General features: G+C 41.3%; 2 protein-coding genes across 6 annotated transcripts; one reads left to right on the top strand and one right to left on the bottom strand.

Moving 5' to 3' along the window:
• Positions 1 to 127: 127 nt before the first annotated feature.
• mre11a (MRE11 homolog A, double strand break repair nuclease) lies at positions 128 to 7541 on the top strand. Of its 4 annotated transcripts, none has more exons than XM_086125633.1 (20): positions 128 to 204; positions 673 to 735; positions 897 to 976; positions 1529 to 1689; positions 1766 to 1853; positions 2081 to 2222; positions 2305 to 2419; positions 2939 to 3124; positions 3203 to 3374; positions 3618 to 3698; positions 3771 to 3900; positions 4781 to 4881; positions 4954 to 5124; positions 5197 to 5256; positions 5325 to 5484; positions 6018 to 6104; positions 6202 to 6266; positions 6343 to 6401; positions 7052 to 7133; positions 7264 to 7541. In XM_086125633.1, exons 2-20 carry the CDS (start codon positions 729 to 731, stop codon positions 7303 to 7305), a joined length of 1989 nt encoding a protein of 662 aa, XP_085981759.1. In that variant the 5' UTR covers positions 128 to 204; positions 673 to 728; the 3' UTR covers positions 7306 to 7541. The 4 variants fall into 4 exon arrangements, with proteins under 4 accessions (XP_085981759.1, XP_085981756.1, XP_085981757.1 ...); XM_086125630.1 differs by having other exon boundaries at positions 134 to 204; positions 897 to 1029; XM_086125631.1 differs by having other exon boundaries at positions 140 to 204; positions 673 to 750.
• On the bottom strand, positions 7130 to 21909 carry tmprss4a (transmembrane serine protease 4a). Of its 2 annotated transcripts, none has more exons than XM_086125639.1 (13): positions 21802 to 21909; positions 16163 to 16214; positions 15937 to 16080; positions 14843 to 14995; positions 14617 to 14743; positions 14415 to 14534; positions 13541 to 13584; positions 12605 to 12767; positions 12344 to 12510; positions 11125 to 11220; positions 10888 to 11030; positions 10656 to 10808; positions 7130 to 9952 (listed from the first exon to the last, which is right to left on the bottom strand). In XM_086125639.1, exons 3-13 carry the CDS (start codon positions 16046 to 16048, stop codon positions 9941 to 9943), a joined length of 1290 nt encoding a protein of 429 aa, XP_085981765.1. In that variant the 5' UTR covers positions 16049 to 16080; positions 16163 to 16214; positions 21802 to 21909; the 3' UTR covers positions 7130 to 9940. The 2 variants fall into 2 exon arrangements, with proteins under 2 accessions (XP_085981765.1, XP_085981764.1); XM_086125638.1 differs by lacking the exon at positions 21802 to 21909 and adding an exon at positions 18575 to 18930.
• Positions 21910 to 22774: the final 865 nt, after the last annotated feature.

Here is a 22774-nt window from a genome sequence, read left to right on the forward strand (position 1 = left end):
GGGATGTATTTTAACAATAATCAAACACACAATTAAAGTTTACAGGAAGTGTAGTTTTTCTGCAAACGGATATTCTGTATTTCAGACTGATAATACTTAAAAATAAAACTACATTACCCAGGAGCATGAATGAAAGCGTGAAGAGACAGGGTTTGCAAGACTTGCCGGGAGTTTTACGGCGTGTTCTGTTTCCCTGATAATTTGGTGAGTGAATTTTCTAACATTGCGAATATTTATCACATGTACGCCAATCAAGCATGTTTATCGAACAGCGTACAATTTAATACAAGGAGTTGAGAATAGTAATGAATTTTAGCATTCAATTTTAACAACACAATTCGTGCTAGGCTAGTGTCATCGTATTAAAAATGAACGCTAGAACATCAACGATAGAAAGCTAAGAATCATGCACCGTGATTTTGCTAACATTCTATGAAGTCAAGGCTTCATAGAAAAAGTGTAACATTCTATGAAGTCAAGGCTTCATAGAATGTTACACTTTTTGTTATTCCTAGCCAGCCACGACTTTCCTTGAGCAGTAACAAGATAGATAGGTAGTCAAGTCAATTTAGGGTCTGCGAATAATATTTTTGTACTAAATCTGAAATGTACTGTATATATATTTTTCCATTTAATGGCCAATTTGTTCTGATTTTCTTGTGTTTTGTGCAGGAAGGTCTTCAGTCCAGTGGGAACAGCTCATTTTGTCATCGCCATGTCTTCAGACAATGCCTTGTAAGTCAGATAAAGGTATTCTTTATTTAAAAATGGCATTGAAATATGCTTATTGAGATTGTGCTGGTCCTTTGATAGGGTCGTGTCGAATCTCTCGATGCAACGTGTTAAATACACCTAATGTGCAATGCTATTACTTGAACTTGTGTTTATCTTTCAAGGGACGATGATGACACCTTTAAGATCCTCATTGCTACTGATATTCATCTCGGATACCTGGAGAAAGATGCCATCCGCGGAGGTGACTCCTACACCACATTCGAAGAGATCCTGAAATGTGCCAAGACAAATCAGGTTACCCAATCACTCTTTTATGAGTTATTGTCCGAGAGGTATTCATTTAACTTATTATCTTGATTGTACTTTGTACATTGTTTCCACTTATAACTTTCAACCCAGGTTTATGGTACGATTTCTCCTCCAATGTAACAAAAAATTCAAAGCAGTTGAAAATAGAAAGAATTAATTAATGGCTCAAACCAAGACTAAATAAAACAAAATCAAATAAAAGTAGTCACTATGGTGAGATTTTTAGCAAGTGATTGGAGAGATTTTTCTGAAAGTGAATCGATATCATGTATCACATTTTTGAAAACGTGTCAAGACGGAAGCCCCGACATTGCTGCTAGTGTTATCGGTGATGATATGCTTCGTGTGTACTGTCCTTGTACTCAGAAAATACTCTGACGCACCGACGCAAATACCTTTTTACCAGCCTGACTTAGCTACATGCTAGGTGCAACTTGCACTCAGAATGTGCTTGACTCTCTTCTTTATCCTTGTTTACTGACAGGTGGATTTCATCCTGCTGGGAGGTGATCTGTTTCATGAGAACAAGCCGACACGACGATGCCTCCACACCTGTATTACTATGCTGAGAAAATACTGCATGGGCGAATCGCCCATAAACTTCAACATACTCAGTGACCAGACAGTTAATTTCAACACTACACAGTAAGTCCATCTGCGTTTTTCCGCCCACGTCCTGTTCACTGCACACCATGTGATGTTTTCCTCTATGTGTCTTCAGGTTCCCTTGGGTTAATTATCAGGATGAAAATCTAAACATTTCCATTCCCGTGTTTAGCATTCATGGTAACCACGACGACCCGACTGGGGTGAGTACCCTCCGGTAAAGTTTCTAATCCCTTATGACAGCGACAAAACACTTTTGTCTATAACATAAAGCTGTGACTTGACTGAAGGAGGCTCTTCCCTTCACTTAAACATAGTTTCCCGGCTACACGATGCCAAATTGTTATTTTTACAGCAGACATGCTTGGGCTCACCGTGCTCAAAAGATTAGCATGTATGTGTGGTCTAATGCGGTGTTCGTCTCTCGAAGGCTGAGGGGTTGTGCGCGTTGGATCTCCTCAGCGCCTCTGGTCTCGTGAATCACTTTGGTCACTCTCAGTCAGTGGAGAAGATTGAGATCAGCCCCATCCTCTTGCAGAAAGGCAACAGCAAGCTGGCTTTATACGGTCTCGGTATGAGCATGTGGGCCATTCCAGACAATTTCTAAAGTCTTGATGGGTTGGGATAACGCGTGTGTGTATTGTGTTTGTGTAGGTTCCATCCCAGATGAGCGTCTCTACAGGATGTTTGTCAATAATCATGTGACGATGTTGCGCCCCAAAGAAGACCAAGATGAGTGGTTTAACCTGTTTGCCATTCACCAGAACAGGTGTGGAACTGCTTAATATATTCAATCTGCACAAGACCAACGTGATTTTATCACTGGCAATCAGCGAGAAAGGCAATGAAGATTATATACTTTGTTGTGCAAGTAAACTAAAGTACGTTATATATTTTGGTACTGTACAGTACATCATTATTAAACGTTTAATCTGGGTGTCTACAGATCCTAAAAAATGGGCTTTCACAAATTAATTATTATACCGGTATATGTTCCTGAACTTTCCTTAAAAATGCCACAGACAATATGCTACCTTGACATATTTTGGGGAAGGGCGACATTCTAAATAATGTGACTTTTAAACTCTGTCTCTGTAGAAATGTTTCATACTAACTTTATATACAATAAATATGAAAAATATGTTAAAAAATATTTATCAGATGCCATCCATCATTAGCACTATTCATTGTTGAATTGACAATTGTAAAAATATCTCCTTTGAGACATTCTTCATCCTTAGTTTCTACAGTGAATCATCCTCTCTGCATTGTGTACTTTTGTGTCCAGGAGTAAGCACGGCCCCACAAACTACATTCCTGAGCAGTTCCTGGATGAGTTCCTTGACTTGGTGGTGTGGGGTCACGAGCACGAGTGTTTGATAGCACCGAGCAGAAATGAACAGCAGCTTTTCTACGTAACGCAGCCTGGCAGCTCCGTAGCCACCTCGCTGTCTCCCGGAGAGGCGACCAAGAAGTAACAAACCACACACGCGCAATCAGTCAAGGCCGTGTTGGAAGGTCGTAGCAGCCAAATCGCACTCTTCACGTGTAGACACATCGGGTTGCTGAGGGTGAAAGGACGTAGAATGAACCTGCAGAAGATCCCCCTAAAGACCGTACGTCAGTTCTTTATCCAAGACGTGGTGCTCTCCGACTACCAGGACGCGTTCACAGTGGATACGCCCAATGTCATAAAGAAGGTGGAGAACCTTTGCCACGCCAAGGTACTCGCCGTCTAATCCACTGATTTCCAACCCTTAATGTGCCAACATCATCCAATGTCACATAATTGTTCCGAAAATTATTTATTCACAATTTTTTTTTTCGCGGTGTGTCTTGAGATTTTTGTAATTAAAAATAAGTATATGCCTTGGCTCAGTTAACATCGGAAAGCAGTCATGTAATCCACAAAGACCACCTTAAAAGTCATCTCGTTTGTCACGTCTGTGTCCCGTGATGCTTTGCAGGTCAATGAGATGCTAGAACAAGCCGAGAGGGAGCGATTGGGATGTCCGCTAACTCCCGAGAAACCGCTCATCCGCCTCAGGGTTAGCTTGAGCCGCTCCCAAAATCATCCACTCCGATTACTGCCAGAGTTCACATTTGATCCTTCTCCTTAGGTCGACTACACCGGCGGATTTGAAACCTTCAACACTTCCCGCTTCAGTCAAAAATACGTGGAACAGGTGGCGAACCCAAAAGACCTCATTCACTTTCTCCGATGTAGAGAGAAAAAGGAGCGAATCAAAGGTTAGACTGAATATTGTGCGCAGTAGCGGGGCCCGCCATTACCCATGTATTGAATTTGATATCATGTTTTCATTGTCAGCCATTGATCAATGCATCCAACCGCCTCTGTTTTCTATTATATTTTCTAGAAACAACAAACAATGCCTGCAAATATTGTTGAGGGTGGCATTTAAAGTAAGATATATAGTCAAGATTATAATAAAAAATAAAAATGCAAATGGACTTCCAAGGCAATTAAAGGGGTTACATATTGGTATGCATTTAGGACTTTTAGGAGAAAGCGTTTGACGCCACTCTGTTATGCACGTTACTGACATCGACAGGCTCAGGGTGATTGACAATTTTCAGTGAGGCCTCTTGTGGATTCCCCTGCTCATGTTGGCCATCCTTTTCTCGATCACTTCGGTTGGGGACATTCAGTGATGTCCTGACCACAATCATGTGATCGGAAATTGGGTCCAATGACGTAATTTTTAGCTGATCAGAATCAGAGGAGAATGTTTTTTTTAATATATACATAGGTAGCATCAGGTATCATGATACTGTCTGCAATACAGAAATATTTTAAAGTCGAAAGCGGAGCCGGCGCAACAGAGCCTTGCAATGTGTGCAAATTGAGCATTTTGCATGGTGGAAAGGCTAGAGCTGCGTTTAACAGCTAATTCAATACATTTAATATGCCACCTGGGGAAAAAAATGGACAAAATTTGAATGCGCTCCTTTTTTCTCCTCGATACATTGCCAAGTTAGCCGTTTGAGACTCTGTATCATCAGATGCTCAGAATCAGGGGACTCAGATGAGAGCGCAAAAAAATTTAATTGGGGCATCCCTAGCGACATGCCATATCTGAACGCTCTTGTTTTTCTGTTTTATTCTTAGATGAATTAAGTGTTGACTACAGCAGGGTACTAAAAACAACAGCAGTCGAGGGGCTAAGAGTAGAGGACCTGGTGAAGCAGTACTTTGAAGCAACTGAGCAGGTGTGATAAAAACACACCCACGCACTATGCATTATCTCCTTTCCTAACAGTGTGTATTCAATGTTCCCACAGAAGGTGCAGCTGTCCCTCCTGACAGAACATGGCATGGGCAAAGCCCTTCAGGAGTTTGTCGACAAAGATGAGAAAGACGCCATCGAGGAGCTGATCACCTACCAGCTCGAGAAGACGCAGCGCCACCTCCAGGGCCGGAGTGTAATCACAGAGCAAGAGATCGACGCCGAGGTCAGCGGTTAGCGTTGAAAGTATGGTCAGCAGCAGCGAGCAAGCTCACAAGTGTGTCATTGTGCCTTTCAGATCAAGCGAATCAGAGAGTCCAAAAAGAACACGATGGAGGAAGAAAATGAAATTGATGAGGTTTGTGAGCTGAGCATGACCGGGACTTAAGATGTTTACATACATTGCGCTCCTCCGTCCTCCTTTAGGCGATTAATAGAGCCAAGGCTCACCGCTTGGAGCGCGGCGAGACCTCACTGGACATCAACATGTCAGACCCGCCGAGCGACGTGGATCCTGACCAAGATGCTCCACCTGCCAGAGGAAGAGGTCGAGGTCGAGGGACCAGAGGGCGGGGGCGAGGAAGAGGTGAGTCCTCAGCTGATGATGCAAAGGTTTATTTTAGGTTTGTTGTTTTGTCAATGACAACAATGTGGAAAAGAAATCATCTGCATTGAAATCCCACTTATTCACAGTTCGCTATTTACAAATTCAAATTGAAATCATATTAACATGTTTAACGGCAAGTGCTATTGAAAATGGATGGATGTACTGGTACGGTTTAAATCAATTAAACAGGCATAGAATTTAGGAAACTATTGTATTGTTTTGATTTGAAGAGAATGATACACTTCCAAGCCAACAGGGGGCACTCATAACACATGCACATCAGCTCTGTTATTATTTTCATGTGAAGTTGTAAAAATGAGAGGTGTCGATAAAGTAACATTATTGACGTACAAAAAGAAAATGGACGTCAACTTCTAGACTGACTTTATTCTTTTTGCGTCTCTTTTTTTAAATAAGATGTGCTGTATTCAAAATGTTGGATCGTAGAAAAAAACAACAGGAGAGTACAAATGCTGTGTTATATATCGTCAGTTTAATCCTCTACCATCCAGGCGCTAAAGCCTCGGAGCCGAAATCCTCCACACGAGGAGCTTCCAAGAAATCCCAGATGACGAGCCAGAGCAGAAGCATCATGCAAGGTGTGTGAGGTTGCGTTTCGAAGTTAACAATGCGTGCGAGTGTGTGTGTGGATGCTCCAAGTGCACCATTTTGATCTCCACCTTGTTCACTGTTCAGCGTTTCAAGCTCCGTCCCAAAGACCTTCTCGGAGCACATTGCCCACATCCTATGCAGAAGATGATGTAAATCAGACACTCCACATTCATGCTTCATGTGTCTATTCTTCTGAATAATGGTCTCCCGTTCTCACTTCTTCAGCTAACCATTGATGACTCGGATGAAGACGCACCTGTAATGAAAACTCGGCCCTCCTCCAAGTATGCTTGTTTTTCTTGACTAAGACATTTTTTAGGGCTGCATGTTCTAATTCACAATCGGGAAAATTAATGATAAAAAATGGTGGCGAAAGGGGTAACATTCATACTGGCAGAAAAGAATGTATGTCATACAAAAATGCTCTGAGCTAAATGTCTTCACACTCAAGTGCAGAAGACAACTGTGAACAATTGAGGTTAGGCTACTGATGCTTGTTGAGAAATACACACAACGCCGTGTAGTGTTTGTTTTGTGTATCAGGTCCAGATGTAAATAATTGGAAATAGAAGCGGAACTTAATTGGCCTCACTTTTCCAATACTTTTGGAAGGGAGTGTGTGAGCATATCTTCATTCCAACTCATGTTGATTTAGGTCAATTTTGCCATCCCGCAGACCTCAATGTACCCGTTCACTTTTGATCAAACAGGGTTGTACATTGCATGCGATATTTTAATATTTTTGAACAAAATTAGTTTTACTTTAAAATGGTTCAGATATTCCGACAAAAGTCTGTTTGTGTGTTAAAAATGTGTTGTGTCTGTCCAAATTAATCCTGAATTCTCACTGCGAAGTAGCCCAATCCCTAACGCAGCCTCCAAACCTGACATCTCAAAGTTAGTTAAAATCAATATCTCCTCTGAATCACCTCAGGACCGCGTCAACGTCATCATTCTTGCGAGAGAGCTCTCAGAGCCAGACGTCCAAAGGAGTGAGTTTTGATGACAGCGATGAGGTAAAGCAGTGCAACATTCCGTTTTATTGTGTATATACAGTACATTTCATCTCATGTCAATAACCTTTGCTTTTCTCATTTTCCCACGGTCAGTTGTTTATCGCCGTTTTTTATTTCTCCTTCAATCCAGGATGATCCCTTTAAAGGCCCTGCACGGCGTGCAAGGAGATAACTACAGCCGCTTCCCACATAAAAGCCCATGTTCTTATTGTTGAAGCTAAGTTTTAAGGCTGCTCTGCATCGATGTTCTGAGAGGCTCGAAGCTGCATGTAATGTTTCCGACCACTACAAAAGTTCAATGCCACTTGTAGCATGACATAGGATCATTTAAAGCTCTTCATTACATCTGTTTTAATGATATGATAAAGCAGGAGATATTCTCGAATTAAAACGTTGCATACAAACTTGGATTTATGTGTTTTCTTCAAAATTCAAAACAGTGGGCGTTAAATGGATCCCCGGGGAGAGAAATGTTCAAGGTAAGAGACTGAAAATTGGAATACACAGTGAAAGTTGGGTGGATGCAGTCACCGGGATTCTATTTAGAATGTGAAATCTGACCCAGAAATTGTTTGACTCCTTTATTGTTCATTGTTGACATAGTGGACTGCTCCGTTGTTAGCATTGCGTCAGGGTGTTCCACTCGCAACTGAATACCAAAAATAATAGTATTGTAATATTTTTTTTAATCTTTTTTTTTAAAGGTGACCATTGTGCTGTTGAGTTGTTACTAAAATTCTGCAGCTCATAGGAAGTCATATTTTTTAACCTTAAGAGTGCTCAAAGACTGACATTTAAAAACATAACATGTAAAAAAAATAAAACAGATTGACTGAAAGTAACAGGTAAGTTACCCGGTATGTATCAAATGAAGTGAGTGTACTTTCTTGCAATTTGAGGAAGTCTTTATTACTCACATAAAAAAAAAATACAGCTAGAAAGATATTTACAGGAATTAAGTCAACATACATTTGCTAATGTCTTTCAGTTTATTACATTGACTATCTAATTTAATCACCCACAGCCACTCTGATTTTTTTTGGAATGATTTTATGCCTACAAGTGGAACTGCGACTTTAAAACTTGAAGGTGCACTAATATCACAACGTGGCTGAATAGACATTAATATACACCAAGAATGAGGTTAGGCTGCCGTGAACTCAAATCCTCTCTACTTGTATTATTTACTCACACAGTTATTATTGAGTCAGTCAAGTAATTCTCATTTTTGACTTAAAGTGCTTGGTTGATTTTTTTTCTGTTATATGCTAAAATGATGCATCCACCCGTTATTGATGAGCAACTGAATCTGTGCCATCAATGATTTCAACCAGTGCAATAATAAAGACATTAACCTGAATTGTTCCTTATGTGAGACTTTGTAGTTATCATCTCATAGTGCATGATATCATAGTCATGGAACATATTGTAAATAGCAAGTCAAAGAAAGATAAGGGTCATTCCAGAACCGGAGGACATTTGTGTAAAAGTGATTCCTAAATTATAATTAAAATATCACATAGCTCTTTAGTATCCCCCAAAATAGCTTTTATTCCCCTCATCTTTGCCTCTTGTTGACCAATTTGCATATCAAATTTAACACATTTGTTTTTGTTTTTTTGTTGTGTTTATTATCTGACCTTATGTAAACTGTTTTGTAAAGCGCTTTGTTACAGCTGCAGCTGTTGTGAAAGCGCAATATAAATCAGGATGTATTGTATTGTAAATGGTTTGGAAATAGCTTTTTTTTCGGGTATAATTTTGGAAATGGTTATGTCGGTGTTATCACAGACGTAATTAAAATTGTCGTAATTATGCGATGAAGTTGTGTCAACAAACAACACAAATGTTTTTACATCCAGACGAGAGGAAAAAGTCACTTCATGTACTGTAAGGCCTACTCTCTGACATATTTAGTTTTCCAATGTTTTCATCTTAATGAACTGTCTCACAAACCAATGCAATGCGGTTGCTCATATTAAAAAACATAAGGTTTCTTTTTCCCCCCTCCCATTAAGTTTGTTCCTGTTCCATTACCATAGCAGCTAACACAACTAGCATGCACTACTGAGCCAAAACGCTTAACATTAGCATTAGCATTTACTGTTACTGGAGCGTAGTAGTTACTGTTTGTAAAGCAATTGTAAAAGACACTTAATATTTTTATAATATTGAAAATATTTTTCAGAAGCCTGAATATTTGTAACAGGGTTGCGCCAAGCTCAGCAAAATATGATTTGGCAAATTAAATGCCTCATAAAAAAGGGCTACTTTCAGTGGATGAGCTGAATATATTATATCATCCAGCCATCCATTTTTTGATCCGCTTATCCTCTCGAGGGTCTGTCCTAGCTTTCTTCAGGCAGTAGATGGGGTACACCCTGAACTGATTGCCAGCTGATCGCAGTAAATTATGTTTCATTACTTTTTTTTTTCATTTTTGGGGGTAAAAAAAACAAAAAAACAGTTTTCCAAAATGTCTATCTCCAAATTACCACCAATTCTGGAATGACCCCTAACAATATTCAGTTGGCGTACCTCAAATGCTTAGATTAAATCTCTGCAGACATTTATCTAACATATTTTTTTGTTTTTTCACAAAAAAAAAGGCTGCTGTGAAAATTCCATGCATCCCAGTTTCACTTGCCCCATGAGAAACAATAACCTGAAGTAAGCTTGAATGGATGTACTTTACTCCACTTCTTTGCATCTCATTGCTGTGTCGCATAAATTTGTCTCTAGCCACTCGATAATCACGTCTCCACGTGTAGTTAGGTCTCGCAGTAGGTTGTCAAGAGTGGAGCTGCTCATGGGTTTTTCTGGAAGGGAAAATAATAATGACCACATTCGAATTGAGAAGCGCACACAAGATTCAACATGACAAGAGCTGTTTAAAAAGAATATAATGCTGAGATTAAATTGACACTCTCAGTCGGGCATTTAAGTTTGTGTGCAAACCATCCCAAAACTGTTTATTTAATTCCAATAAATCCTAATTTATGTTTATTACCATATGTCAGCGACGGTCATGAGAGGCAGAATAATCAAAAGCTCTTCACAGAAGGTACTGTGCAACAAAACTGTTTCCCAACCCGTTGCCATTCATACAACCAAATGATAGGTTTGTGTCCAATTAAACAGGCCCAGGTTACACAATTTTGAGTAAATAGACACAAGGCTGTCAGTATAGGAAGTACTTATTGTGACTTTTTTGTTTGGTGGTGTGTCATGAGATTTCTTTTTTTAAATTACGTAAAATATTTACCTCGGCTTGTGAAAGTTTGGGAAACTTGAATTAAACTGCATCATTGAAATTCAATAAAAGTATTCCAACTGATTTAATTGAAAATAAATTGATTTAAAAATACATTTCTGGCACTATCGGTCTAAACTGATACATTGCTGTTGACCATGTTATAAGCCCTTATGTTTTACTATCTTTGATTGTCAGCCTTTGTTGAAATATTTTAAAGTCGTCAACACTTTCATGCTGATACTGAGTATTGAACTGTAACGCCTTACCTCGATGATGGTGTGAATCCAATTGAGCATCTCCTCTACGTTGCAGTAGACGCCTGGACGCCCCTCCCTGGCACAGCCGACGCCCCAGCTCACCACCCCAATTAGGTACCATTTGGATAAGGTGAAGTGCACCAAGGGCCCCCCGCTGTCGCCCTAAGGTGTGCAGAAGTACCACGAACATTTGAACTCTCTCCCAAAAAAGTCCTTTGGTGTGTTCTCATGCCGCGGTTACCTGACATGCGTCCACTTTACCCTCCAGAAAACCAGCACAGATCATCCTATTGGTGATGGCGCTGCCATACACGGTAGGGCTGGCACACTTGTTCCTTTCGATGAGTGGAATGTTGGCTTTCTGCAGCGATGAAGAGATAATTCCTGAAGGCAACATGAGAGTATGCAATTTGCGGCATGTGAAACACCCTGCATGTCTGTTTTTTAATGTCAACATAATAATGATGAGGTCGTTCACCGTTTTCCTCCAGGTAGCCCCAACCGGTCACCACCATCGAGGCTGTAGGAGGAAGGTCGAAAGCTTTTGGGGGAAGACAAACTGGCATCCGGCTCACTGGAACACATCAGTACAGAAGTGTGTTCATGAGCAAATGTAAGCCTAAAGTTACCCATTGTTGCTTTACTCCAATAGAATTGATTGTTTTAGGCCATACTTGAAAACTTCTTTTTGGGGTGTTAAAATGTGATCAGCTATTACCAGACACCTAATTAGTTAGACTTGGATAATATAATACAGTACTTAGGTGTCGCAATCTAGGCCAACTTTCTGAGTCATCTATCCATTTCTGCAGTTTCTGGAGTATTTTTGCGGGTTTTGAAGCCTGGTTTCATTTGAAATGGACGAATCAGGAAAAGTACTGAGTGCAAAAGTGGAATGGCCTCCATCTGTCCAAATTGTCGATTTTGATTTTGATATGCTGTTTGTGTATTTTTTTCTGCACTTAACTTAAAAATAACCAAAATGGTGTTATCTTACTTTAGTTCTCAATGGCTCAAATCACGGATGTCTACTTCATGTTTCTTACTAAAATCCTTTCTAAAATTGTGTTCGCAATTGAAACCACGCAGTGATTGCAAGCATGTTTTTCACCAAACAGCTTTGTGAAAAGAATTGAATCAATCAAATATTTTTGAATTGGCTTCTGGGTTCAAACCTATCGATCCATCAGTTTGATCCAGATTTAGTATTGGCTCTCATTAGATCAGGTGTTATAATTATTTAAAATAATTTTTGTTTACCCAATTTAGATTTTTTACAAATTAATTAAATTCATTAAATCATTGATGAACTGATTTGTTGGAATTAACAGAATAAAAATATCGGTAAAATGAAAAACAATTAGAAATACATTTAACACATTTAAAATAATTATAAGACCTATTTTTTAAATTTTAATGATTTTATTATTAAATTAAACCATTTCACATCTAAACATATATTTTTTTAACCTCATCTGCTGCACAAATGTTTACCCACATTAGCCAGACATTGACCTGCTTTAGGTGGTGCAGGCATACCAAATGTGGTCTGTGAGACAAGGCAGGTGATCCATTTGGTGCATAAATATATTTGCCACAAGAGGGCAGCCATACAAAACATTTGGAGTACCCCTGGCTACTTTCATTGTTTGGAAGGAAACTCTTTTTGTGGGGGGTCTTTTACTCCTCGCACTTACCTCCCACTGTGATTGGACTTGTAAGTCTCATGAGTGCTATATCATAATCATTGCGAGCTGGGTCATAGTTTCCGTTTAGGATGATTCTGTCCACAGAGGAACCTCCCAAGGTACCCATGTAGGTCCGACCCGACACCACTTTCCAGCGACTTAGCTCCTTTTTACTGCTGCAGGGCCCATAAGAAAATGGGGACGAGTTGGCGTGAGTCACAGGTGCATGACATGGACAAACAAACGTCAAATGAGAGCAACACTACTGACCCGGCAAAGCAGTGAGCTGCGGTGATCACCCAACGTAGCGTCACGAGGGAGCCTCCGCATGTGTGCTGGCCGCCCTGCTGCAGGCTTACTTGCCACGGCCAGTCCTCTATGGTAGCATCCGTACCCCCAACAATGCGGTTCTGAGCGTCTCCCTCACCACAGTCTGACAAGAAAACATCAAACATGACAGTTTTCGCCGTGACATCCGATGTACGTACTTAAAACTGACAAATGCCAAAGGTTTCTCCAATGGCGCCACAAGTAAACAAACCCTTACATTCGAATAAGGCAGAGTGACTGAGTAAACAGTTGATGATTTTCGGTTTCTTATCTGACGCTGAAGTTTCAATGTGCGACGTGTCGGTCGAAAAGATTTTACAAAGAGTAAATAGTTTTGAGGCAAACGTAATTTTCATTTCCAATGGCAAATGTGGTGGAAATTTAGACATTCAATAGTTATTGAGGGACTGGCTAACCGTGTAAATAACTGTAGTCAAATAGTATTCTTACATTTCATTCTACTGTCTGTCTCCATTATTTTTATTATATTTCCTTGCTGACTGTCCGGGGAAAATGACACACATTAGTCTCATAAGCCCCATAGTGAGGTGAGCAATGCTCATTATGAACACCCAACCAAATTGTGTACTTTGAACACTCTACCGGTAATTAAGGACATTAACTCTGCTCCGACAGGCCAAACCAGGTTGAACTAGTTTCTTTTATTCTGCAAACTGTTTTTTTGGATCTCAATGACTCACAAGATGTGCTCATTCATGTGTTTGCTAAAGGCTTTGCAGTCAACAGCGACATGTATGGTCCTGTTAGTCAAACCAGTTCCACAAACACGTCACCAAGCCCCCATAAGATGACATGCTGTTAAGAGAAAAAACAAAACTTAGTAACATAAGCTATGTATCTAAAAATAGTACCAACCTGAACAGGATAAAGAAACCACAGCCCCGGATCTGCATGCACTCCTATAGGAGGTGGAAGAATTCTTAAAAACTATAATTCAACCACACAATGAGTCATACGTTGACCAAAATTGCTTACACAAGCAATATTGTGCTCGGATTCAACTCAAATAAGATGTCAAATCATTGAAAAGCATCGGCCTTGATAAGAAAAGGAACAAAAACCAGGAACAGAATCTCGTTTGCGTGACCTTTAGTGAGGGGGAAATCAAACGTGAAAAAAAAAAAAAAAACAGCACGTCGCTGAAAATAAAATGAGAATATTTGGTTTAGAAGTGCAAAAAGGAAGAATTGGTTCCTGTTTTGGTTTAATGACTGTGTCAAAAGCACATGATAAAAACATTTCGGGGCCACCTCATTGATTTTTGTTTGGCTTGTTTGCCGCACACCTGCTGTTGGATGATAGCATTCACTCAAAACTCTTTTTTTTTCTCATCAAGAAATTTTGCATAATTCTACACTTCCGACTTTGGGATAACATGAGTTTGGGAAAGAAAGGTTTAAATACGTTCCAACATGACTCTAACCCAGTGCACAACGTAATTCTCCCATTTCCTATACAGCTCCACTTTTTGAGGATCCTGGCAGTTGCTGAAGCTTATAAGAGTTAAAAATACAGACTGCAAGTTTTCCAGTCAAATCACAGGACGATTGTGAACAGCCTACTGAAAAATCTAAGAAGGTCCCTGTTGTTTCGGAAAATCAAAGAACTCCAGCATTAACTCGAGCGGAGATTGTGAGTTTTCCCTCACTTATTCTCATCTTGACAAATATTCCATTGTCAATTCCTCTAGGTGTACCAGTGCCATTTCGTAACATGGAGTTTCACTCACCGGTCAACTGTAGCTTGGTGAACAGGCGTGTTTCCCGTCCCTGACCTTAGTGCAGTAAATGGTCCAGATTTCAGGTTCGATAATAACGTGTTCACCGGCACATTGATGCTACGTGGTTTACTGCCAACGGGGAAAGGACACAGCGTTAGAGATTGAATATGAGGTGATTCAGAATTATTCTGACACCGTTCTTGGAACTGACTTGGTGTATCCCAGTTGCGTGCACGCCGTCTGCGTGTGCTTATCGGTCCAGCCTTCGCTACACACACTCCTCCAGCCGGAGCTGGGATTGTACACCTGCAGGACGCTCTGACGGGTCATGAGACGGACTGCAGAGATGTATAATCAAAGGAGATCTTTTTCTTTTTTTTCCCCCTTAAAGTTCTGGTGACAGACAAGCGAATACGGAGATGGTTCCTTGGCTCTACCTGGAAAGGTAGTGTTGACCTTGAGGTTTGACAAGCACGTTTGTTCGTCTTCTCCTCCTGTGCAGTCGTCCGTTCCATCGCACGCTTTATCCAACGGAATGAATTTAAACGACTTCGTGCAAAAGAAGTACTTGCTGTCGATCAGCTGCTTGACTGAAAGGAAGAAACGATTCACAAATCATGTCTTGATTTGATGATGTGATGACAAACAGCCCCTTTTCCATTTGGTCCTTGTTCAGCTCAAGACATTCTGGGATGCAAAAGTTTTGTAGGCGAGCAAAGCGACTGACGCATGTACCCCTTTTTGGCGATTTCCTATTGCGGTACCAGTCAGAGAGTGTGCTGACCCCGGTTGGGCCATAGCTACATTAACCCATCCTTGCCAGGTCATGGTTGACTAGCTGGCAAATAGGGGGTGGATGGGCACCCAGCAGAACTAAAAATAAAATCTATCAGTGATGGGCCACAAATTGGCAGTGTATCATCAAAGAAGACAGACAATGGACCCATTGCAACATCCATCCATCCATCCATTTTCTAATCCGCTTATCCACACGAGGGTCGCAGCGCATGCTGGAGCCTATCCCACCTGTCATCGGGCAGTAGGCAGGGCGCACCCTGAACTGGTTGCCAGCCAATCGCAGGGCACACAGAGACAAACAACCATTCATTCTCACACTCACACCGAGGGACAATTTAGAGTGTTGGGTACAGCAACATCTTCACGATAAACAGAATCACGCATTGGCATCTCCAAAGAGATTCCCTTGGCATTAAATGGAGACCGTCATCCATGACTTGACGGATAGCCTTCAGTACTGTACCTAAATAGTGGCGCTACACTGCAGACAGTTGATCGGCAGAGAATCATTTGCTCTCTCACAAATAAGATACCGAGGCAGGAATTTGCTGACTTTTGACAAGTGTCAGTGTTGAGTTTATTATGAAGGGGGCAGGTGAATCCTGGCTCTTATGTTCCCACCTCCGATATGGCAGTCTGCAGTGCACAAGTGGTTAGTGACCCAGGAACAGAAACCAACATTTAGTTTTACTTAATTTACTTAGTTTCGTGTCTGTCCGATTGCGTGACTCACTAAAGTATCCCGCGGTGACCAGGATCCCCAGCAGCACCACAACTGCTGCTATCGTCAACAGCACCTTCTTCGTCTTAGACGCCTTCTCTTTCTGAGTCTTTGGAGCCGTCATGGGCCTTCTGTGGCGACCTGGCCGTGGAACCACTGTAAGAGAGGCGTGAGATAAACAACAAACGATAACGCAAATATTCCTGAATTTCGACAGGGCGCCGTTGAATCACCTTACCTACGTGCTTTGGGTTCAACGGTCTTGTGCTTTCTTCAGGAGACGGATTGGTCTGACAACGCCACAAAAACAAATGGTGAGCACTATTCCAGAAACAAAATGCTGTTTATGGGTTTGTTGAACGTGGAATCCGCTGCGTGTCCGCAGTCCTTTGCTATTATTGAAGCTCCGATCACTTCTGCAGCGACAGTATGTGTATTCAAATGGATGTGGTGGAAATTTACCTCATTTGGACAAACCAGTTGTGATGCATAATCAGTTTTAGGAGATCTTGTTCTTCCTGGAACCCGGGTTTAAATGTCTACATTTATATTGTTATTGATTTTTTTTTTTGTTGTTTCAATTTTGTGGAGGTCCAACCCCTCCAAACTGCCACCTCAATCACAGTCATCGAACTCTTTCCCAAACCAGGTTAACGGCACACTCTAAATTGTCCCTTGGTGAGAATGTGAGCGTGGATGGTTGTTCGTCTCTGTGTGTCCTGCGATTGGCTGGTTCAGGGTGTCCCCCGCCTACTGCCCGAAGATGGCTGGAATAGGCTCCAGCAACCCCCCCCCCCCCCCCCCCCCACCCCTCACGACCCTTGTGAGGATAAAGCGGATCGAAAAATGGATTGATGGATGGATGGAGATGGGCATCTTACGCTTCCGGTGAGAGGTGTGGCACGTAGCACGTAGTCACGTAGTACCCAAGAAAACCCACCCAAGAACGGGTCTAGATCAGGTCTTTTCTTATACCATAGTAACTTATTTTCTGTCCAAAATCTTCACCACTGTAATAACCGCTGTCTCCGAAAGGGTTAAATCCACAAATATGCATCCTTGCCGGAAAAAGAGCTCAAGTGTTTGTAGCTTTTGACACGGACTCGATTGTTACACACACGGATTTAAATCTTCTGTTAGGTTTGTGATTAGAGACTCTTGAAACATGCAATAATGCGTGTCACAGAAAGAGGACGACACTCTGAGCCAATTTGTGTCTTAATATACACTAAAATACCCATAGAGATAATTATGGAACTGTAATGTAAACCATACATTTCTGAAAAGAGTCAAAAGGTCCAGTGGGATTTAGGTTACCACCCTAATGGTTTTCTATTGACATTTGGATAATAATTGTCAAGATCATTTTTTAATAACATGTAGATTTTTTATTTCTTGTTCTTTTTGGTGATTGGTTGGCAACCTCACCAAAATAAACGGAGATTGTCTCCTGCTCACCTGTGACGCTAATGAGGATGAGCCCCCCCCCCACTCCCCCCCCAAAAGTGGATCTATAGGCTTTTTTTTTAACAGCAATAATCTAATTTGCATATATTCCATTGAAGCAGCATTGATGGTGCATGATTTTATGACTGTCATGAGGACAACGAAATGAACGCAGATTTTTTTTTCATTTGAAGGTAGAGATGATGAGTCATGCGTTTCAGTTTTTCGAAGAGCTTACTTATATGTAGGTCGCATCTAAAAGCCTTCGCCTGTTGTGAATTGGAGAAACCTTGAGGAATTGGAAGTGAAACATGCAAAACAACATCTTGGATATATTCGTGTGTGTGTGTGTGTGTGTGTGTGTGTGTGTGTGTGTGTGTGTGTGTGTGTGTGTGTGTGTGTGTGTGTGTGTGTGTGTGTGTGTGTGTGTGATTGGTCTCTCGTTGGCATCTTTTTTTGGCCCTCCAGAATTTGGTTGTCACCTTATCAAGCTCAGAAACTTTCACATTGACATTAATTGGTATATATATTTTTAATTCGTCAATTAAGACCTTTTCAATTAACAACTTCAAAAGGTATTATAGGTAAAGAGAACATAATTGTTGCCTTTTTAAAAAGTTGCATTTTAACATGTACGTTCCTTGAATCGTATTGCCTTCCAGTGGAATCCTAATCCATCCGAATCTGATCTTGTGCTTGAATCGTATCGTGCTCCCCACGTATCGAGTTGTCTTTTATTGGCGATGCGCACGCATAACAATCACTTGAGACTAGCCTGTGCTTCACAAAAGGAAAACATGACATTTGCAACCCTACACTAATCGACACCAATTTCAGACAGCTGTGTTTCGGAGCGTAAAAAGGCACCACGCGCAAACGTCTACTTAAACCACTCAATGCTGACTGATACACAATTAAAATGTGTTTCGTTGCGTTAAAAAAAAAAGGCACCATATGGAAACGTCTGCTAAAACATAACTCACGGCTAACAACTTAGCGGCAGGTAGATGATATTTTCAACCGCTGTGAACCAGCATTTGCCGTTTAGTCCGTGTTAGGGACCGGTTGAGCGCACAAAAACCATCAGCACTTTTGTGGTTGCGTGCTTGTGAACAAACCGGTTGATAAAGATTAATACAATGGGTTTGTTTTGTTTTGGGGGGTTTTTTTGCCAACAAATTTCCACTTTCAGCTGTATACTCACCCACATGATGCAGCGATCTGTCTGTCCTATAAACTGTCCAAAGAACCTCCCTCAGGGGTAGCACCCTGAGAATTTCACAGGTCACCAAAAATGCCGCGTTCCCTTCCTCTCTTTTGCCTCACTTCAACTCCAAAGACTGACTTGATTTTGTGTCCCTCCTCTCTCTTTCTCTCTCTTTCTTGTCTTTCTACAGCACTGTAACGGATACCCGCTGGAAGGGCGTCTGACTTGGGCTTCTCTGCAACCTCAGGCCCGTCATAAAGTTCTGTGTTGTGTTGGGTTTCGAAGCTCCGCTGATTCAGAAAGTCAGAGACGTGTGACCGAGCCCTGCTAGCATACCAAACAAAAACTATTCCATGTAACCTGACACTTGAAACCGCTTCTCTCAATCCCTACCTGTGCGCATTTCTCACTTAAATCCCTCCCACACAATCCGCCCTCTCCAAACCTTTCATACCCTCCCAGCATGCTGGACAAATTGCTGTCTGTTCCCCATTGTCTTCTTTGTACATCATCCTCGCCCCCCAGTGCCGATTTTTCCAAACTGTACCCAGACATCCAACCACGTAGCTGTTTCTCACCTATGTGCACAAAATGCTGACACTGCTTGGTATAATGGATTGCTCCCGACTTGTCTCCTGAAAATGACCCCAGATCATGCGATAAACTAAAACCACATCAAAATCTCACATACGCATCAACACAAACAAGCAGACAAATGCACACACACGCAAAGACGCAGGCACAGACACACACACACACACACACACACACACAAAGCTTCACGCCCGTTTTCTTGCCTGTAATGTTTTGACTGTCAAATCAGCTGGTATCAAATGTATGACTCACACCGTGAGTTGTGCCACGTCTCACATCATGCTCAGCACAATAAGTGCGATCAAGGCGCTGGAAATATGCTCCCAAACGGTAAATATACGACAACAATCTAGTGAGATAACAGTGGGGAGAGCTACAGTATTTCACAATATTTTACAAAGCATCATCCATGCAAAAATCTTCTTCTTCTTTTCCTTTCGGCTTTAACCTTCTGGGGTCGCCACAGCGAATCAGTTGCCTCCATCTAACCCTGTTTTGTGCATCCTCTTCTCTCACGCCAGCTACCTTCATGTCCGCTTTCACGACATTCATAAACCTCCTCTTTGGTCTTCCTCTCGGCCTCCTGCCTGGCAGTTTAACACTCAGCATCGTTCACCCTCTCTCCTCTGGACATGTCAGGCCTCTGACTTTCTCTCCAAAACCTTTCACATGAGTTGTCCCTCATTCCTGATCCTATCCAACCTGGTCACTCCCAAAGAGAACTTCACCATCTTCATCTCTGCTACCTCCAGCTCTGCCTCCTGTCTTTTCTTCAGGGGCACTGTCTCCAGTCGAAACAGCATGGCTGGCCTCACTGCAGTTTTATACACCTTTCTTTTCATCTTACCTGAAACTCTTCTACCACACATCACACCTGACACTTTTCTCCAGCCGGTCCAGCCTGCCTGTACATGCTTCTTCACCTCTTTTCCACACTCTCCATTGCTCTGGACAGGTGACCTTAAAATCCTCCACCTTCTTTATCTCATGCAAAAATAAAGTAAGTTCAATTACAGCAGTTGCCTCCCTGGCACCAAAAGTGACAAAAGACCTTCAGTGAAGCTCAAGCTAATTGTCTCACAAATTGCCAAACATCTCAGTTCAATACAACAAAGCAATATTCAGTGTTGACATTTGATAATGTTTTTGGTTTTGATTTTAATTCGGAAATACATATTTTAAGTTTTTGATCACACTCTTTATGTGTGCTCATCTTTAATTTGTAATTCAAGTATTTCTTTCTTTCTCTCTTCCGTATGAGAGACGGCCCGACAAGAGGCGGGGAGAAAGCGTCATTGTCAGAAACAGGAGCTGCGTTGTGCTTCTTTACCAGAACTATTAAAGTCGCTGAACCTTTGCACTCAAATCCAAACTTAGGAAAGCATGTAGATAGACGAGAGGTGCTTTGAATTGCGTTTATGATCCACAGAATGCACTTTAAGAGATTTTACAGCCTGCGATAAAAACATGACGTGACTGCGCTTAGTGTGTCAAGCTTGTTAACCTCCAGTGGCCTTGTGGAGGGTATTTAGACTTTATTTTTTTCTGTAGTGCTTATGTCGTAGGGGGTAAAGTCATAATCATGGCACTTGTTAAAATAAATCAATTTTTTTGCATGTCTCAGGGGAGGCGCAGCATCTCTAAAATGTTAAACCTGCTTCAAGAAACCTCAGGAAACTCTCAGCGGTATTTTAAAGAGAAAATAGTGTTCACTCTGCTTAATAGCTTCAGAAGGCAAAACAATGACCTCCCACCCCCCCAAAAAAAAAAAAAAATTTTTTTTCAAACTTGCCCAGCTAACTTGAAGAGATGCAGTTGCTAAGAAAAAGACACCATTTAAACACGCTTGGCTAACTTCATAACACTTTGGGTAGCTTGTAAACAAATATCACTGCATTACTTAGTAGCTGAGCTCGAAGTGAAAAATAGTGAAATGGATTGATTCTTAGTTCTTCGAAACAGACGAAAAGTAGAAAACTCCACAAAATATGAAATAAAAATAGAAATAAATGATCATTTTTTCCTGATCAATACTATTATTAACTCATTCAGTACCAGCCAATTCTGGACCAAGTCTGAAAAGACGTATAAAAACGTCTTTGGGAGTGAATGAGTTAATAGCGCTTGAATATGTTGGACAAAAGTTTTAGACTATACAATACCTTAAGAAAAAAAAAAAGGATTCTGACTTTATCCTTCATTTATTAAATAAGTCAACGGTGTTGGTGCGAATGCACTTGCATCAAAACTTTCAGATGAACGAACCTATATAACCTTTGATACACAGCAGTATTTAAAACACCATTCTGTGGGCTGCCTTATCGGAAACCCGGATAAGCATGACTGGCATTGACTTATTAAGAGAGAAATGTATCAAGGATAGAACAAAGGCCTTTTTTTCTGCATACGTAACACAAAAAAAAAGATTATGTGAAACATCTTTTCAATCCAAAGACACAATAACGAATAACACAGTCGACTTGGATTTATTGCAACAAACAATGATGCAAAACCCATGAAAATACTCTATGATCAACAAAATTCCTTTCTATACAATAACTCCCCCCTCCCCGACGCCACCCCCCAAAAAACATTTGATGCAATAAATTAATCTGCTTATACATCTTTACCTGCAATGTCGCAAACGGTCCGCTGTGGCTCGTCCAATGAATATCCAAAGCTTGAACCTGTGAGCGTAAATATTCCCGGTTCCTTACGGAGCCGCTTATGTGCTCTCCACTGCAACACGCACACACCTCACACACAACTCACACACATACACACACAGACAGCACATTCACCACTTAAATCGCTTGACCAACATCTCCGTGCCCAGGCATGCCTTTTGTGTAATTGGACAGCCGTCTTTAGAGCCGCATGAGGAAGTGCAGCTTAGCTTGAAAACAGCACTGGTAAATGATTAAAAGTTCAGTTGACCTCACCTGCAGTCAAAAGAATGCATCTTGTCCTACCCTGAAGTCACAGCTGGAGTGCATCTTCTCCAAAAGTTCAACAATCAAATTGAGAACCACACAATTGTATTTCAGATAAACACAAAAGACAAGTTCAAGAGAGGCCAACTCAATATTTCGTGGTAGTAATTCACAGAGGATGTCAACGTATTCACACCCCATACCAAAAAGTCCCCGGAAAGTGAATTCGGAGATTAATTCCTCAATACATGTTTGAAAATAATTACTGGAAAGGTGCAAAGACTGAGAACTATGTCGTACTCTGTTGGGAAGCTACAGAAGAAATAATTTTCACTAGCAGGGCCGCTGTTGAGTGCCTCATCGTTGGCCATGAGTGCATGCACGTCACAAAAAGGAGGTAGAAGAGCTCGGATGGACAGATGCTGAGCCACGTTAGAGTGCCTCCATTGTTGCAGCATAGAAAAGCCCAGCCATGACCTGATGACTTGAAGCAAATTTACGTTCGCTGACAGCTGACTGTCGAGTTTTCACACATTCAGACACCAGGGACGTACTCGGCCTGAAATTCGGCCCAGGAATTTGCAATGGAGTGGCCGAGCATTTTGTTTCTCCTGATGTGATAAGGCCCCAAATGCTAACCAATAAGTGGTGACAGTGATTTTAGATGTCA

Source organism: Hippocampus guttulatus, chromosome 12 (genome assembly GCF_054856545.1).
Source record: "Hippocampus guttulatus isolate MCC_2025c chromosome 12, RoL_Hgut_1.0, whole genome shotgun sequence".
Taxonomy (NCBI): domain Eukaryota; kingdom Metazoa; phylum Chordata; class Actinopteri; order Syngnathiformes; family Syngnathidae; genus Hippocampus; species Hippocampus guttulatus.